The sequence below is a fragment of the Catharus ustulatus genome, chromosome 4, assembly GCF_009819885.2.
Source record: "Catharus ustulatus isolate bCatUst1 chromosome 4, bCatUst1.pri.v2, whole genome shotgun sequence".
In the NCBI taxonomy this organism is placed as follows: Eukaryota; Metazoa; Chordata; class Aves; order Passeriformes; family Turdidae; genus Catharus; species Catharus ustulatus.
In genome coordinates this window covers 72,829,943-72,849,491 of record NC_046224.1, presented here as the reverse complement: position 1 = coordinate 72,849,491, position 19,549 = coordinate 72,829,943, and the positions used below count along the sequence as shown (strand labels likewise).

General features: G+C 39.8%; 1 protein-coding gene across 1 annotated transcript in view; it reads left to right on the top strand.

Moving 5' to 3' along the window:
* Positions 1–19,549, top strand: part of PLEKHA5 (pleckstrin homology domain containing A5) — a 149,283-nt gene that overhangs the window by 119,562 nt on the left and 10,172 nt on the right. Inside the window, 11 exon segments of the mRNA XM_042779230.1 lie at positions 1,474–1,554; positions 7,086–7,186; positions 7,754–7,811; positions 7,947–8,096; positions 10,357–10,458; positions 11,162–11,273; positions 11,534–11,580; positions 12,363–12,551; positions 13,082–13,199; positions 16,185–16,300; positions 17,521–17,730. Coding sequence (XP_042635164.1) covers positions 1,474–1,554; positions 7,086–7,186; positions 7,754–7,811; positions 7,947–8,096; positions 10,357–10,458; positions 11,162–11,273; positions 11,534–11,580; positions 12,363–12,551; positions 13,082–13,199; positions 16,185–16,300; positions 17,521–17,730 — 1,284 coding nt within the window.

Here is a 19,549-nt window from a genome sequence, read left to right as displayed (position 1 = left end):
GTTTTGTATTAATGCTTTCAGAATTTTTGTTGTTGATGTTAGACTTCAGAGAAAGAGGGGGAAAAAGACTGAAAAGACTTGGCACACAGATAGCCAGCCATATGATTTCTTTGATGTCTTATGGCCAAATAAATGGTTGTCCAGCACCCTTTTCTTTTTAAACCTCTCTGCTGGCTCAAAGTTTGCAGAGTTGAGAGAGAGATTCAGGTGCAATTTAGGGAGCAGTTCTGCACATAGCTAGCAGCCTTAGGAAACCGTGGTTTGTTTGCCAGCATGGGGCATTGAGTACACATAGAGTCTCAGTCTTCTGCATTATCAGATTTTAAAGAATCACTTACTGTGTGCTACTAAATGCAAGCCAGCTGTCTCCTGAATTTATTTGTACCCAGTAATTACAGAAAGACTAACTAATACATAAGGTTGAGTTTTTTCTCTTTTGCAAAAAAAACCATGGCAGGAGGTTCCACTTGAACCTCTCTGGTATTATCAGGAATTCCATCACACCAGTCTTTTAGCACACTTCTGGATTTTATCTGGGTAGTAAAGCTTTCCTTTGGATGAAAACCCCTTTACTATTGAGCTCATGTATACCCACATAAATGCAAAGTGAAAGATCATAAATTCTACTTCACACACTTTGTGTAACCATACCTGAAACAGGTATTGCTGAAGTTTCCAACAGGCCCTAAAGTTTCCAACAAAAATAGGAGGAGAATTGCACATTAAGAGACTTTTCAGTTTTCTTTTGGAGAAGAAAACCACCTGCTTTCATAATCTTCCTCCTATTGTTAGTAAAGTGTCCTTTTTAAAACCAAAATCCCGTACTTTTTTCTTTGTTGCACACTTTTCTGAAACCCTAAATGCATGCAATGTGTAGTAAAAGACCTGATTTTGACATTTGCATACTTAATAAATACTAATCATTATAGAAAATGTTTGGCCAGTTCCAAAATAGTTTCACTCCTGTGTATGGAGGTGGATAAATGCAACAGGCAATGATTTAAAGTTCCAAAGGATATAAATCAGTGCAGTATATGAAGGCATTTTGTGCTAGGTGCACATAAGCCTGTTCACAGCCTGGGAATGCTTGTATCTTTTTAATGTATGCTGAGTTAATAAATCTATAATTTAAAAGGTTTTCTGCTGCAAAATCCAATAAACCTTTTCATGTCAATGCCATGCAAAGCCAAACTTACTTTAAGCTTTTTTATTTTCAAAAAGGGAGAGTGTTGGTGAATAAATATTACATTGGTGTTGAGCATTGGGGTTTTTGATTTACTTGTTTGATATTAATAAACTTTTCAGATGTTGATGTTACTGAATGATGGAATACATAAAAAGCATGGGTTAAAATGTAATCTACTGCATTATTAGAAAGAATTAAAGTAGAGGCTATATTTTACAGTGTCGTCTTTCAAATCTAGCCATGCTGTAAACTGATGTTTGCTGTATGCTCCTCCTGATTTGAAATAGATGAAAGAGAATGAACCTTTAATCACCATGGTTCACACTATGATTGAGAACTCGGCGCTAAGACCCCAACTGTACCATCAAGTAAGGTCTTGGAGAGTGAATGAAATTGCTTTATCATCTGCGAGAACTTTCCCTAGTGACAGTTTTGGTTGTCCCTCAGATTTCTCCATGACATTGGTGTTTCCCTCCTTTGCTTTGGACACCCACAAGTCATCCATGCTTCCTGCAGCACTGCGGTGTCGTGGGCATGGCTTCGCTGCCTCTCTGTCGTTCAGTATTCAGTGTACACCTGGAGTAACTTCTGTCTAGACTCTTTAATTACCTGCTGCTTTGTGCAGGTGTCCAGTAAATCCATTAAACTTCCAGTAAGCTTCCAACATTTGTCTTTAGCATGATTCTCTGCAATTAGTGTTCAAAGGTGCTTCTTTCTTTTGGCCACTACAAAAGCATGTGAGTGGTGTTTGCCTGGTCATTTCTGGCAATTTTGTTTTGTTCTAGGAGGTGGATTTACAAGTTTTTGTTTGCACCTACCGAGCCTTTAGCCACTGAAGAAAGAAGGGATCAAAATTACTTTGATCTGGGGCCTGTAAATGCAAAAGGCAGTGTCTGTTCATAAAGTCACAGCAGACTTTACTGTGCACTCTTTGCAGAGTACCTAGTGCTGGTTGGCAATGGTAAGATGGAAGAAGAAGTGGAAATGTGAATGGAAATATTGTCTGTGAGTTGGGACCTGCACTAACTTATGAGCATGGCCAATCCCTCTCCGTTGGCACCACGCTGTTTTTGGGGTGCTGGAGCTGAGCTGAGCAGCCCCTGTCATGCCAGGGGGTGTCCAAGAAGTTTTTTGCCTCAGCTGTAATGAAGGTGCTGCTCCCACAAGGGAATATCTGGCCAGTTCCCTTGCATTTAGAGTTATGCCTTTGTGAGCCAAAATTGTGCATGAAGGTTTCCCAGTTGGAAGGAATGGGGGTGTTCTGCCATGTAAAACAGATGTTTATTGCTGCCATGTTCCTAAAAAGTTCTGCAACTTAATCACACGTTTCATTTTTTTAAGTGAACTCTACACCATGAGTTTGTTTCCAATCCAGAAATGCTGCAAAAAAAATCTCAGCTTTCCAGAGGAATTTGTGTTGTGAGTGACTGAGTTCATGAGCATATGATTTGTGCTCCTGCCTGCAACCGGGAGCTTTGACATGGAACCTGGAGGAACTATTTGGAGGGCAGTGAGAGAACTAAGGTGCCCTTGAGCCCTAAATGAAGCTTTTGGAGTTTGTTGTTATTTTTTAAGAAACCTAACTGCTAGAGGTTTTTTTAGGCAAGCCGACTTTGTTTGATAGGGTATAAATAAATAAATCAATAGGTGTGTAATGAGCAGAGATGTTTTAGATGTGTCAGGTTAAACTAGCCCAAACTTCTAATATTAAATAGATGGATTTGAGGGATGGCTGTGCCTGGCTGATCTGCTCATGCCTTTGGGGATACCAATAAAATTCCCAAGTGAGGAAGCTCTGCTGTCAGCTGTAGGGTCTGCCTTCACCTTGCAGGCACAACTGCTGCTACCTACCTGACACTGAATAAATGCCTTTTTGACATCCTTGTCAGGGAAATAGTGACTCTAACAGATTGTGAGGATTGGATAACCTGTTGCCACTAGAGATAGTGACCTGGTTTCTGCTCTCATGGATAAAGTTTCTTTTATGAGATGTTGCATTAACTGACTTTCAGGGTAGGCTAAAAATACACTCAAAATTTCACTGCCTAAATAGCCTTCTAAACTTTTGTAATGCAAAACCAACCTTTTTAAAATTCTGGCAGCTTATTTAAAGTCTAAACAACGTATAATTTTCTATTCAAATAAAATAAATTGGTTTAACAGTCGTCTTTCCTGCTGCAGTTTTAAAGACATGTAAATAATTGGGAGAAGCCTCTGTGTAAGTGACTGAAACTTGTTTGGTTGTCAGGATGCTGTAATAGTTTGTGATGACTGCAACCATTCCTGTGAATAGAGAAAAGGATCTTTCTCAGCTTCAGTTTATTCAGTGCAGTTTTATGTCTGGGCTCATTTAGAGTTCAGCAAAGGAAACCAAGAAAAGTTTGTATTTAATTTGTCTTACTTTTTGTAATGATTAATGGTTCTCTAGTAAAACAGCAAAAACATCTATTATTTCAAATGTGTTATTTTATAAGGCGCTTTTGTTTGTGATTTTGTTACATCTTCAGAGTTATTTAAATCACTTGACATACATCAGTCTGCTCTGCATGCAGACTGTGCTATAAATTCACAAGTACAAGCAAGGGAAATTTACAGACAAGAAAAAAAAAACATTCTTACAGACTAGACCCGTTTCTACCATGGATTTTGTTTTATTGCTTCTTTCTATACTGGATGAGGAATGTTTATCTTGTTCTCTAATCTTTTTCTCTAAAGCAGTACAGGCTGACTTTAAAAAGCAAAATTTAACTCAATTCCTCTTACGTGTGTGAGTTCTCTTAAGGAGGAAAAATTAAAATCTGAGTGCATCAAGCCAGCATCCAGGTATTGCCATGGATAACTGTTGTTAATACATTAAACACAGCAAAATAGCCCTTAAGTTTTTTGTCCCTGTAAGGATAGGGAGATTTTGCTTATGGCTTATTGTTATTGTTTACAGGAGCTGCATGCATTTTAACCTGTTATGCATGTTGGATTTTGAGACGTTTCAGGTTTTGTTATGAATTCAAGGTGATTGTGTTTGACCTAAAAATCTTTTCAATTTGTATCTGAGGTGTTTTATGTCACAGAATTCAAAATTAGAGGAAAACCTTGCTTCATGGGAGTAAATGCCCATTTGCTCTGCTTCCTGATAGCAAGAATATTTTTTAAAGCAAGAAGTAAACAAAAGAGCCTCTTGGAAATCTTGATTTTAATCTTGTGCTCAAAATATCCCAGATTGTGCTGTTTTAATTTCCTAAGTGCAGAGGTGTGCATAGTGTGCTTTTGGGGTGTGAAACATCCTCCTAGACATTTACTGAATCAAAACAGTTAGTGGGATCTGCAGGTAGCTTACAAAGTAATGAAATAATGCTGGCAGTTCAGTGTTTTTGGTACCAACTTCTTGAATAGCTTCAGCCACTTGTTTCTCAGGCACATCTTGGTGTGCCTACCACAGGGATCTCTGCCTCTCTGGGCATCACCTACTGCTGCTGTGGGATAGAGGTGGGGACTGTGCACTTGGTGACAGATGGTTTCTGACCCCAGAGGGAGGTTCAGTGAAGGTCACCTTGACTTTTTCACGTGCCAGGTGCAGTTTGGCCGAGCTCCGCAGGTGCAGTTTGAACAATGGTAAATTCTGCAGGTGTCAGGGCACTGCTCCCTCGTGGCTGGGAGGTTTTTGGTGTGTGTCCCTGAGTTAGAGGAGTGGGTTTGGGCTGTTCAGGCATTTGGGGTGTGCAGGGAGGCAGACCAGCCCAGCAACTGGGGCTGGTTCAGCAGATGGCACTCTTGCTCTGCCCTGCCCTGTAGGAGCCTTGTGGCGGCAAAGGCATTTGTGGAACGTGACCCAAGTGCATTTGGGTAACTTGGCCATTGGAGCTGTTGCACTGCCGGGCTGTGAACCCTCCTGGGATGTGCAATTCCATTTTCCTGCTGCAGCTGCTGCTGCCCTTGCAACAGGATGTGGCTGCATCCCGCACTGCTGCACATTTACTGATGTGCTCCGAGAACTGGAGCTGCTCTTTGGTCATCATGACTTGATGGATTCAGTCATTCCCATTATTTGGGCACTTTCTGTGCTGAGGCTGTGTAAAATGATGCAGTGGAAATGTTAAAATGAAGGGGCTCTCCAGCAGTGCTGACCACAGCAAGAAGTCGGGAGCAGTTTGAGAAGTGTGATGGGATTTTAATAAGAAGAATTTAGCACAGCTATAGTGTTCTTTGAAAATCCTGTTTTCCTTTTCTGAATACTTTGAGATTAAATATTCCTTTCAGGAGATACAGAGGGTAGGGATGCTGAATTGGCAAGCTGTTTTTAAACTTGGCTATAATTAAGGTTGAAATGACAAAAAAAATAAATGCCTCTCTTTTTTAAAAGTATAAAAAATGCTGGCTGGAAAAGCAATCTATTTTTCCAGCCAAGCCACATAAAATGCTGAGCAGTGACTTGGAAAGGTCTATTTATCTAATAGGGGATAATCTTCCTTGTGTAAAACTTTTCTGTTGTGAAATATAACTAGGTTTCCTCTGTAAGTTAAGGACATTTGGCCATGTTTATGAGTTTTATTTAAATATTTCCATTCCTCATTTTTCTCTCATTGTGATAAAATCGACAGTGAAAACAACACAACTCTACAATAGTGGGAGTTTTAAATAGATATCTTAATTTGTGTGACATTCATGAGGTGCAAAAGTGCTGTGGCTTTTTTCATATTCCAACATTCATTTTCATGAAATGTCCATTTTCAAAGAAAGTTATTGTGTGTGTTTTAATACACTATTCATACTTGTGAATTGTCACCAGGTGCATTTGCATGAGGTATGTGGACATACTATCGTGAAATTGAAACACTTGAGCGTGTTGAAGATTTTATTTTATGTTTGGAATGCTTGTCTCATGAACCCTTCCCCTGCTCCTTTTATTTTTTAAGTGTCCCTTAACATGGACTTGTGTTTCAGTAGTCTCTCTTGTAGTAGTAAGTCACAATAACCTAATTATGACAGACGTGGAAGGAAAGAGACTCTGTTGGGACTCTGTCCACACAATGTTTTTTAATTAAATAGAACATGACAGGTTGGTAGTGTTATGTCCTTCCCTTGCTCTACTGGGTATTGGGTAGTTACTGTGTGTGACAGTTCACTCTAAAATGGGGAGCTGCCTTCTTTCCTGTAAAACATTTTAAAATCTTGTAACTCGTCAATAACAGATGGAAAAAGTTAAGACCTTAATGTGAGGTAGTTTGAGGTACTTTGCATCCTGAGTAGCACAAGGAGATGAGTTTGCCTAGGTCCAAAGATAAAATTGAAGAGCTTCCCTTTGTGGTATTTCTGGTGATGCTCTATTGGAGGGGAGCATCTTTCCTACTATGAAAAGTAGGAAACCCATATGAAAAATCCATATAAAAAGTGGTGGCACTTACTCGGACATATCTCTAAGATATTTACATCTATGTTGTACACTTAGGTCATTCTGCTCTGCTTTTGGCTTCACATCAGATCATCCTGCTTGTGAAAAACCTGGCCTTACTGGGCCTAGAATGGTTAATTCAGAGTAGAATGAGACCCTGTATTTAGAATTCATATAACAAAACTTAGACACAATGATATACATCATTATTTACATGTACTCTGGCAATTTCATCTTCCTACATAATCCATGTTGATTGAGTTGGACATCTTTGAAACTCCAGTTTGCATTAGAATCAGCCTGTTAATTTTAATGCAGCTCTGCTGACAGTCTGTTTGACATTCCATTTATTTACCCTCATTAATGTATATTGGCTAAATATGTATTGTTCAATGTGGCAGGTTTACCTTTCAAGCAAAAGCTGATTTCTGTGCTAAACTTAAGCTGAACAGTAGTTTTCATTTTCACAGTCCAACTAAGTTTGTTTTATGGCAATATTATTCTTCCTTATAGTTAACACAAGAAGAATGTAGGGGTACACTATACAAGTATAGAACTGAAGAGCTGGACATTTGATGTAAGTCATTTGTATTCCTTCTTCCTTGTAAATGTTGGTATTTGTCACTCTAGTTTTTACAATGATTTTCCTCTTGGCTTTTGGGTTTGAAACCCACCTTCATGCAGGTGATTGCCAACAGACATGCATCATGATATAGAGGGAGGGATATGTCTCTGTGATAAGCTTCTGACTTAGAGAAATGTTACATTTTACTTCTAAATTTTTAACTATTTGATGCAGTCACCTGAAAAACTGTGGGACAGACTGTGAATGTATAGAATAGTCTTTGTAATTACTATGCAATATGTAAATTAAAATAGAATCTAATACCTATTATTAAGTTGTAAAGATTTAGCTGTAGAATCATAAATTACATGTTTTGAGCCATGCTGCTTTCAAGTTATAATAGCACTTCATAGTTTTCCTAAGAGGGTTTCTTAAGTAGTTTGAAAATGCAAGACTGATGCCTGCATAATTTTAGAATTCTTATTTTAATAACATTTTCGACTTGTGTAATGATTTGATCAAATTAGGCTTTGATTGCTGAAGATGCAAATAACAAAATGCTAATTGTGGTAATTTTCTGTTCTGTACTAGGCTAAGCTTAGCCGTTTATGTGGAGCAGGACTAAAGTTGTGCAAGCACTGGAGGAGAAGCTTCAACAGCTACACAAGGAGAAAGTAGGACAATTGTATTTATTACCTAAAGTGGATGTTATTTTACATGCTTATTATCAGAACACTGATAGCTGAGCTAAAACAAAAATCAACCCGATGATGCAGACCATTAAAAATAATTCTTTTTATTTCCAACAGTATACACTTGAGCAGGCTCTGCTTTCAGCCAGCCAGGAGATAGAGATGCATGCAGACAACCCAGCAGCCGTCCAGAGCGTGGTGCTGCAGAGGGATGACCTGCAGAACGGGCTGCTCAGCACCTGCCGAGAGGTGTCCCGAGCCACTGCAGTGAGTATCACCTTCCTCCCATTCAACTTCATCCAATTATTGTCTTCCTATTCCTGCGGGCTTTGGGTTTGCTCATTTTTTACTGCAAAAACTCTGTTGTCTTTTACTTGCTTGTCAAAAGTGGATGGGAAGTGATCTTTTCACTGCATTCATCGTGTGCTCTTTCCCTAATTTTTTTTTTGTACCAGGAATGAGTGGTAATTACATCTTTGAAATAGGAGAAATTGATAACAGAAGGAATAAATAATGCAAATAAACTATTTCATGTGATGGCAAAATAGTGTCGAGCACAAACTTTATTCAACTTATTTTAAGCAAAAGCAGCTGCAGGACTGCCATAGTCTCTCTAAGAGTGGGCCATTACATTTAAAAGATCTTTGAAATTATGCTCTTCCAAAAGTCTTAAAATAAAAAGGGGGATTGGAAGAAAATTGCTGTTTACTGTCCTCTCCCAGTTTGTGATGGTTACTGTGTTGAAATGACAAACAAATAATTTTTGCCCTACTTAGAGATATTTCCAAAAAGATATTTATTTCAGTGTCAGATTCCAGGGGGTAGCTGTGGTAAAAACTGATATGCTGCCAGCCCTGAAATCCTGGTTTGTAGTCTGAATGCTGGGCTGTGTTATAGAAGGAATTGATTGGACACAGAAAAGGGAACCAGGGGAAAGGAAATCCTCAAGATACACTTTCCCTTATTAACTTTTTAATTTATTCTAAATGAGTAAATTGCTTGATGTAGGCTGCAAGAGTGAGATGGTGGAGCTGACCTCAAAGAAAAATATATAATTTTTTTTTTCACCTTTTCCTGGTGTGAAGTAGGGGTGTGCTCCCTGGCAGGCAGGGCTGCATGGGCTTCATTTCACAGAGTCACAGAATACAGTACTTTCACGATTATAAGCCGCACTGAGTATAAGCCGCACTTCTGGGTTTCAGCAACTTTTCATTCTTTGTCCATACATAAGCCGCACCTTATTATAAGCCGCATGTTACAATACAGAGTGTGATAAAAGGTATCTGTTCTATCAACATCTATTGAGGGTGGGGACAGTGATCCTTATCTCAACGGCAGATATTCTGCTAATGGGCCATCCATTTGAAACCAGGCAGGGCATGTTCTTTAGCTTTTCACACCCCATCTGTCCTCCAGGGAGTCATTGTCTGCTAATGGCCCATTGAGTCCCACTGTGGGACTGATAAAATTACTGCATCCCATTGGAAGTTGCTCCAGCCAGGGGGAAGAGCCCAACATTTCTTACCAAGATAAAAACAGAGGTTTTGGGACACTAAGGGAGCCATTTTCTCCACTGGACTCCAGTGGAAAACCGGATTTCTCCACATCACCACTGGACCTCTGGAGGGAAACTGCACCTTGTACAGGAGCACTGCTCCAACTGAATCACATCTGTCACTGCAGGAGGATGCAGCCACCATTGAATGGGACTGCTACCAACACCCTGCCTGACTGGGTGTCAGGTTGTACTCTGACTCTGTCAGGGTTTGGGGTTTGTTTCTTTGTAGTACTGTATTTCTATTTTAATTTCCCTAGTAAAGAACTGTTATTCCTAATTCCCATATCTTTGCCTGAAAGCCCCTTGATTTCCAAATTATAATAATTTGGAGAGAGGGGATTTACATTCTCCATTTCAAAGAGAAGTTCCTGCCTTTCTCAGCAGACACCTGTCCTCCAAACTAAAACAACAACTTTTTGTTCTTTGTCCATATATAAGCCGCACCTGATTATAAGCCGCACTTTGGGTTTGGACCAAAATTTTAGTCAAAATGGTGCAGCTTATAATCGTGAAATTACTGTAAATACAGAATATTTCAGAGTATTCCCCTGCATAATGCACTGCCTGTGCACACACATGCTGTGTACTCACATATGTGTATTCTGGGTGATAAAAGAGACAAATTTGCATCCATTTTTGTGGCTTTTCTGCCTGGCTGGAAAGACAGCTTAAGATCCCCATGCCTGCTGACTATAAAGGCATTTTCTAAAGAATTTGCCCTTGCCTATCTTTTTTGTTAGTGAAAAGACAAAATGCTGTTTGTTTGAATTTCATTCAGTATCATTAGAAAATCAAAAAGCTGTTGAAACATTGTATTTTCTAAATGATGTATCTATTTATTTATTGCTGGTATTTATGTGTCACTTGCTGAAGTTTCATGCCACTGAGAAAAGACAAAAAAAACCTTTTTTTTTTCTTTTTTTTAATTGAACATACATCTGTAATTATTTACATTTGTTTTATACTTAGGAACTGGAAAGAGCTTGGAGAGAATATGATAAATTGGAGTATGATGTGACTGTAACAAAGAACCATATGCAGGAGCAGCTCGATCGGCTTGGAGAAATTCAGGTGTGGCAAAGATCTTCAAGTATACTCAGTTCACTTTGACTTTCTGTGAGTTTTAAAATTACGCAAATGAAAAAGGGGGGGAACAAATGGTGAACTAACTTGTAAGCTTTTAATTTCTATTTCTACCCTGTAAGTTCTGAAGAAGTCTTCAGATTTTCCTCTTTTTTTTGTTGGTTTTTTTTTTTTCCTTTGTATGGCTGTGGTTTGCCCTGCAGGGTCTTTGCTCCAGGGGGTAATTTTCTCTGCAGCTATGAAAGAGGTTACAAGGAAGCCCAAAATGTGGAAAACTTAAATTGATTGGTGCACAGTGTGCATGTCCATGGATGTAAATAAGTTTATGTCCAGCACTGTGTTCATCCCCACCTATTTGGGCTAGGAAGTGATGGTTGCTTTTCTGTATGTGGGTCTCCTGTGCACAGGCTGCTTGGTTTTTCTTTGGAGACTGTAAATGGAATTCTCTTCTTGAGGTGAAGCTTGAATTAGCAGATTGCTCTCAAATTGAATCAGGCATTAGGGAATTAGTCAATCTTACACTTTTTGTTCCAGACCGTTTTATGGGATAGTGTCTGTCTACTGTATTTTATTTTCCTTCACTGTGAAAGGATATGCAGTGTAACCCAAAGAGAGAGAAGGGGTTTTTCCCTTTTTTTCCCCTTGCAATGTGTTCTGATGTGCTGGCCATATCTGGTTTGTTTGCTGACAGACTGAATCAGCAGGGATCCAGCGTGCTCAGATTCAGAAGGAGCTGTGGAGAATTCAGGATGTCATGGAGGGTTTACTTAAACATAAACAGCAAAGAAGCTCTTCTGAGGCAGGTAAGCAATGGTTTTGTCACAGGAAATTAAAATGGGTCATACACATTTTTAAAGCATAAGCTTCATTTTTGTTCCATTTGTAAGTTTGAAAAAATGGCACAATGACTAAGAAAAGAACAAAGCAAATACTACTTTAAGTTGATGCTTGGTGTATTGTTTGAGAGCAAACAGGTTATTGTTCATATTTTAAAAGCTGCTTATTGAAAACCATTTTTCTCTTCTTTTTTTTCCCCTACACCTTTCCCCTTTCCCCCAAACAGGCATCATGGTATCAAGGACATTTTTCTTCTATTAAATATAAAATGAGGTATGGTTTTAGCATATTTACTATTTTAGCATTATGGAAGCTGTAATATGGCTATGACAAAAACAAGCATTATTGTGAATATTTCAAGGCTGTCTGAAGGATGTATTCAGTATTATTTTCTGTGAAAACATGGCTTTATGAACTAGTTTTAAAGACTGATACCTCCACTAGTAATTCTAACACTCATTTGTACTGTGTCTCTGTATTCTCACTGGTATGTGTCTCTTCTCCATTTGTTACCTTTTCCTCTCCCTAAGCTCTGGCCATAGAAATATAAACCCTGATTTATGGATATGTTTTTTACCCACTACACTCGTCATGGGAAGAAATACGTTGCTTTATATGTTTATTCAGATATTGAACCTGGTTCTCGGATGGCCAGAGCACCCACAAGAAGATCTGAAGATGTGGGAGCTCCCAAATGTTCAATTCCTGTGAAAATCTGGCTAGAAGTTACAGTTTTAAAGGGACATTGTCACGGATGTCTAAAGTGTGTGCAGTATACATCTGACTTGCAGAACTTTCTAAAGTCTTGTTTATGTAAAAATCTTTCAAAAGATAATGGATTTAATTTTTATAAGTATGATTTGGAGAGTTTGTACATGTCCAACAGAAAGTGCAGGTGTTAGAATTTTTTTTTTTTTTCTGTTAAATGTGACACTGTCCCTTTCACTGCAAAATCTATACTGCTGTAGCCATGGTAATCTATTTCTGTTTTTAAGTTCTAAATAACTGTACCAGGTGTGCACGTCTAAATAAGGTGACTATTCTACAATCTTTAGGAAGAGGAAGTAGTGCCACCTCGTCCTCCACTCCCTCGGTCCTATGACTTTACAGAGCATCCTCCCATAATCCCCCCTCTGCCCAGTGATAGCAGCTCCTTGCTCTGTTATAGCAGGGGCCCAGTACATCTGACAGAAGAGAAGAGGATGTACCAAGTGCAAGGATATCAGAGAAATGGATCTTACTGTGTAAGTGGCTGCGACTGCCACGTTGGTCTTGAAGCATCCTCCCCGCTCTGCACAGCCACAATTTGTGTTCACTCATCTGGCTACTTTTGTGTTGTGGATTCACTTTGATTTCGTTTTGTTTAGAGCTGCATCATTTGCTCTTCACATTTTCCTCTCATATGTTCTGTGCATATATAAAATGTCTTAAGACTTAAATTTCATAAGCTTAGATTCTTCTCCTCACTAGTTCTTAAAAAAAACTCTGGGCTCAGTTTTTGAAGCTTATACCAGTTTGTTTCCAGAAGATGATTTTAAAAAACCCCACAACTCTGCCTTTTTATGGCAGGTTTTTTTCGTGTAATTTCTGATTGTCTGCAAATGTTGCTACTCAGATTAACTACCAAAAAATTCTCCTGCCACACCACTTGAATGACGGAACTCTGCCTTCAAGCGAGAGCAGAGTTATCACAGAATATCTGGTTTGAGTCTTAAGACATGAGTGCTGGTAGCAAAGTGCCTGTTTATTTACCTGCTGCCTTGCTGTTCCCCAGGGTCCTGATTATAGGCTTTATAAGAGCGAACCTGAGCTAACCACAGTGGCTGAAGTGGATGAGTCTAATGGTGAAGAAAAAACAGAGCCAGTTTCAGAATCAGAATCTTCTGCCAAAGGTTTGTGCCCAGGCACGGCGTTTACAACTTGCAGCTTTTTCCCAAGGAGTGCAGAGCTCTGCTGTGCTGCAGGAGCTGCCTCATGCCTTGTGTCTTTGCAGCCTGTCCCTTCCTCAGTCTGATGGAACAGCTTCCACAATAAAATAATGATTTAATTATATGATGAGAGAAATCTCAGACAATTACACCGCAGAAAAATCAAACATTACGCTCAGCAACAACCCTGAAATCCTTATTGACACCATGTCTAATCTCATCACTCACATTCCCCACACACCATTCCCTTGAACAATTACCCATTTTATGTCCTTGCCCTTGAACAATTACTCAGTTTTTGAATCAGGCTCCCGATGTTACGTCGCTGGAACATCCAAAAAAGCAGCACCACAGAATTTTCAGGCTCTCATAAGGCAGGGAAACAATGTCTTTTTCTTTTTTTTTTTTTTAATCTTGTAATTGTTGAATTGCCTTCTGTCCTGATATAATAGGAATAATGATCATGACCTTGGAATTGCAAAGACAATAAAGGTCTTTGCAATTGCGAAATGCTTTAGATTCTTCTCTTCATCTTGCTCCCATAAAAGCTACTAATTGCTTGGTAGAGTCTTTTACCAGGAAGTGCTTCTCAATTCTGTTTGTTAAAATACACAGAATAGTTTGTTAAAGGTGACTTCAGGAAAATGCTCAGCTTTAGTGCCTCCCACAAAAACATATTTAAAGGCTTTGAGAAAAAGTGCCTAAACTTAGCTGGTTTTTTACCCTTAGGATTGATGTTGCCAGTGCCAGCAGGATCACTGCCCTGTGTTTTGGTGCTTTGAGCATTTAGAGCAGGCTGATGCAATGATAACAGAATTCTACCAAGAATTATGATTACAGTAATTTCACGACTATAAGGCACACCCTTTTGACTAAAATTTTCCCTCGAACCGGAAGTGCACCTTATAGTCCGGTGCGCCTTATCTGATGTACAAAGTTGCGAAATTTGCCAAACCTGAAGTGTGAGCTGTGAGCCATGGGGGGAGCCGGAAGTGCCACGGCAGCTGGCTGGGGGCGGGCCCAGAGGCCCGCGGCACCGCCCCTGCCAGGTCCAGGCAGTCCCGGGAGCCCATGGCTGCCGGATGAGGGCGGGCCAGGGGGCCCACAGCACCCGCCTTCCCGGGTCCAGGCAGTCCCGGGAGCCCATGGCTGCCGGGTGAATGCCGCCCAGGGGGCCCGCGGCACCCGCCGTCCCGGGGGCCCATGGCTGCCGGGTCCAGGGGGGCCTGGCGGCTTGCGGCACCGCCCCTGCCGGGTGGAGGCGGGCCCAGGGGCCCATAGCTGCCAGGTTGAGGCAGGGCCTCGGCCAGCAACCGCGCGGGGTGAGCTAGGGCCGGAGCCTCGCTGCAAAAAAAAAGTGCACCTTATAGTCTGGTGCGCCTTATCTGATCTACAAAGTTGCAAATTTTGCAGACTCCAGGGGGGTGCGCCTTATAGTCCGGTGCGCCTTGTGGTCGTGAAATTACTGTATATAAAAATATTGTTTTTATCAGAATGATCATGGAGGTTTTTAAAACTAAGGTTAGCATACAATTTGGGTATGAGCTGTGTGACTGGCCCTGTGATATAATTAAGCTTGCACTTACCACACAATTTGTCAATTCAGATTCTCTGGGGTATTTGCTGAGATACAATGTTAAGGCACATTGTAATTAAATTTCTGTTAACTTGGTGGTGAAAAATGGAATATTTATCCTGAGATTTGCTAATCATCAATGACCTAAATTGAGAAACTTGTCTTTCTGACACCATGCCTAGGTTTTTTTGTCCTGTGATGTTTCTGATTATTCACAGTCATATATGTCAAGAGGTGAAGTAATGATAAAGGCAAAATAAGAAAATCCACACTGACTGTGTAAAGCAACCCAACACTTTTTAAGCACCCCAATCTGCTTTCTGTCTCAAAGACAGAAATTATTTTATTCTGTCCATTTGTAAAAAAACAGTCCTCAGTCAGGGAAAGCAGTAGTGCAAATTTCTCAAAGATAATAATATTTAGAAGTGTGGAACAGAATAGCTGCAGTGGTACAAGCTGTGAGGGACTTTGTATATTCTAAAACTCCCCTTCAGTCTGTTGTTTATGATAGCTGTAATTTATCATTTGAGCATATGACTTTTCTAACAGACGTTTCTTGTTCTGGGCATTCACCCATGATGACAATCCCCATGCAGTAGGAAAATCACCATTTCTAAGTGTTCCAGTTCTGTTATGGTGTGTGAGCCATTGCAGGTCTGTGCTGGGGTAGGGAACATTCTTGTGCCATCCTATCTTAAGTTTGTAAGCTGATAGGGAAAGAAACTTAAAGGCAGCTAATCTATCTCTGAGTTGTTTCTATCTTCCTGTTTTAAGAAGTCATACCATCAGCCATCATCATACTGACTACCATCGTCAAATGATGGTAGTTTCTTGTTGAAGGTGGCTATAAAAATAAATAATTTCAGAGGAAATTTAAGAAGCCTTTTTTCTAGTGGTTGTGCACGTTACTGTGCTGAACCCTTCTCATGGCAACCACTTCCCTCTCTTTTCAAACATAGCAGTTAAAGAGAAATGAGACCATGGTAAATATGAGACCAGAGGAATCTTTGTGACCCGTGTGATACATAAAGGTGGCACAAAAAGAAAATGGAGTTCTGCTGTGTTTTATCCTTTTTCATGTCTGAAGGAGACCAACACTGTTGCTTGATAGCAGAATATCCTCAGCCCCTGTTTCACTGCCCAGGCTCAGGGGTGGTTTCACTCACACAGACATGAGCTTGGGTGTGCACATACAAATCCAGGAGCTGCTTGGACCTTCAGTGTCTTCACCCCCCTGCTCTCAGTGCTACTCTCTGAACGTGCCTTTGAAGGAAGAGCTCCCAAGGCTGACCTTGTGTCTTTGCTAGAGACCAGACCTGCAGTTCTGGCAGTGTTCTGCACAGCGCTCAGTGTGTTGCTTTGCTGTTTTTCAGGTTCACATTTCCCTGTGGGAGTTGTGCCACCTAGAACCAAATCCCCAACACCAGAGTCCTCAACAATAGCATCGTATGTCACTCTGAGGAAGAACAAGAAGATAGATCTCAGAACGGTACTTCAAAATAACCTTTGAAGTTTGGTAGTCACTCCAAAAGTTCGAGTTATTTTCATTTTATTAACCAAAAAAATCATTGTATTAAAAGCATGATATACTAGGTTAGTGAAGACAGCTATAGAAAGAATGATAAAATTATAAATGCCATGTATGTTAAACTGCATGGAGACAAACTGGGCAAGAAATTAATGATAAAATCTGCTGATCTACTGAAGTTCAGGCTTGAGTTGAAAGCACTTGGGTGAAAGCACTTTAAAACTCTTACACTGGGCAATTTAACAGCCCCTTTATAACAAACACAGGCTTTTATTTATTTCATGGTAAATTTTATTTATTTTATGGTAAATAGCTAAAGCAGCTGCAAAATAAAGATGTAGTAAGCAGAATGCAGGTAATAAGCCCAAAATTTCTGTAGTGTCTGGGTTAAAGACACGCATTTACATATAGTTCATGCACAAGAGAGGAAAACTTTTGCTGTAGTTACAGAAGTTGTGAGAAGACTGGGAGAGGAGAGAGAAACTCCCAGGATGTTGACTAGAGAAAGAATATCGCTTTTCATAACTGAAATCAGTTCCTGTAAATGTGCTCAATGCAGCTGATTCGCCTGAAGTCGATCTTTATTTGTCATAGAGTACAAATCTGCCTGAAAATCAGTGAATTTCAAGGAAAGAGTACATAAATGGGTGTTATTTTGGGGAAAATAAAATGGTTAGAATTACGGCTTTTGTAGTGGTAATAAATTCACTTTGTTTCAGCCTGCACTTGCAGTTAAATGGTGCCCAGCTGTAGTTTTTCTTGAGATAAAAAGGCAGAAATTACTGTTCGATCAACGGATATAAATGTCCTGGATCATTAAATTTCAATTCTGTTTCTGTCTAAGTCAAATATTTTGTTTTGTAATGTCTGATAAATTGTTTCAGCTTGAGAGAGTGGCTTTGAGAGAACATCAACCTATTCCCTTAATGTTTATCATTGGTGATGGTAGTGCTGTTGTTCAGAAGAGCAAATTATTCCTTCTTTTTATTTTGAATTTCAGTGTTCATTTACTGATAATTGGGTTTTATTACTTTTTTTTTTTCCCCAACTTACATAGGAGGTCTTTATTTGCCCTATCTCTCTGCTCTTTAGTAAATCACTAGGTGATCTCTTGTGGTAAGTTAGCAGTGTGAAATGTTAGTTTTTTATGAAGCACATGTTTATCTTCTCTTCCATTTAAGGAAAGACCAAGGAGTGCGGTGGAGCAGCTGTGCCTTGCAGAGGGCTCACGGCCTCGCATGACTGTGGAGGAGCAGATGGAAAGAATAAAGAGACACCAGCAGGCTTGTCTGAGGGAGAAGAGGAAAGGACTCAACATCCTTGGTGTTTCAGAGCACTCTCCTTCCCAGAGCTTCTCCTCTGTCAGGGACAATCCATTCAAATTGGCACAGGTGGGTCCCCAAAAGCTTGACTGTGTCCAGGTAGAAACCAAAGGAGTTTATTTGGGATTAACTGTAGAGTCTCAGACTCAAAAGCACAACCTTCATGCTCACACCCAGTGGTAGAAGCCACTTCTTTGCCTTTTTTCAAATCCACATCCATTTGATTACACACTGTGATGTTTGGTAGCATTGGGGTGTTTTGGTCAAATGCAGCCAACAATGTGGAACTGCAAGGTTTGTGGCTAAAAGCAAGATCAGGGAGAATCATGACTCCCTTGCTGCTAAAATGAAGTCAGTGCTGATTTTTGTGCTGTGTAATGTATTCTGACATCTGTAACATTTTTAGGTAGGAATGTGTATTTTTGAGCAGAGCTCCTAAGTCCTGCTCTTCTGCTGTGGTATTTGAGCCCATAAATGCATTAAAATAGAACCCGCACTTTTGTTTTCACCCATTCTTAAACTTGCTTATTTGCCTAAAAAGTTTATTCATGGGTAAAGGATGGGGAGAGAAGAGGAAGAGAAAACTGCTTGTCATTAACCAGGAAATATTATTCTGAATATGTATCTAAAAAAACCACAAACAAACAAAACCCAAAAAGCCAAACCAAACCCAGATACAAGAGAGCAGATATTAGGCAGAATGCTACTTTCTAAATATTTAAAATTCATTTTCCAGTAGCTTAATGGAGTTGATTTTTGTTGGTTTTTGGTTTCTTTGGGTTTTTCATCATCTGGAATACTTTTTTCTTCAGACCACACTGTATACTGGCATTTTTTCTAATGATATGGAAATGCCTTGTTTTGTTTTGTAGGCATTTGACCATCTGATTTTCCAAAAGCAGATTAAATATATTGCAGTGTCAGGAAATCAAGTGTTTCCTAAGATATTTTAGCTTTGCATTTTGGGTTGTTTTTTTTTTTTTTACCTCTCAACATGATAAGCAGCTACAGAGCTTTACAAAAGTTGCTTTTCCTTTGAGAACTTTGCAGCCCCAGAAGACTCCAAATTCCAGTTCAGCCTTTGCTGTACAGCATCTGCGTTTGGGCTGGCATCAGGAATGCTGCATGTGAAGGGAGCTCCTACAAATATTTCTGTGGTAAACACTGCCTTTGCAGTTTCTCTGTGGAGTTTTTGCAGAGGTGTTTCAGCTTTCCCTCTTCCTTGTGGAGTTGTTCCATCCCTCCAGGTGGGGAAGCTGTGTCACACCTGGGTGGGCAACACAGGCCAGCAGAGTCTGTTAAATCAGCCCAATCTGTGCCAGAACTCACAGTAATTCTGTTCACTGCAGCATGTTCCTCATCTTCCCTGTGAAATCAGGGCTCTGAGGATGATAAGGAATTTATAGAGCAAGAGAGAAGATCTCAGAATTGAATATTTAGCTAAAATAGTCCATGTTACAAAGTCACTTTTTCTATCATAACTTGAATTCTTCCAGAATGCTATTTGGCTAAAAGCCCCAGGATGAGGTATTATGCTGAGTAATAGCTTTTCTTTCTAAAAGCACAGTTTTTATGTCTATTGATTTTTAACAAAATGGTGCAATGGCATTAACTGCTGGAAGTCTTTCTGACTGTGGTTCAGTTATTTAAGAATCAGAGGGGAAAGGGGGTTTTATAAATGGCCTACTGTGTAATTTTGAAAAGATTACCATAATACAAAAGGAAGTTGCTTCACAACTGTTGTTGGGACAAGCATATGATAAGGGGTGCACACTTGAATGTAGGAGAGCAAAGACACTGATTTATGAACTGACTTAGGTGGAATTTCCTCTGATACAGTGCATGTGTTAGATCACAGGAATTCAACTTGCAGATTTACTGCTTCCAT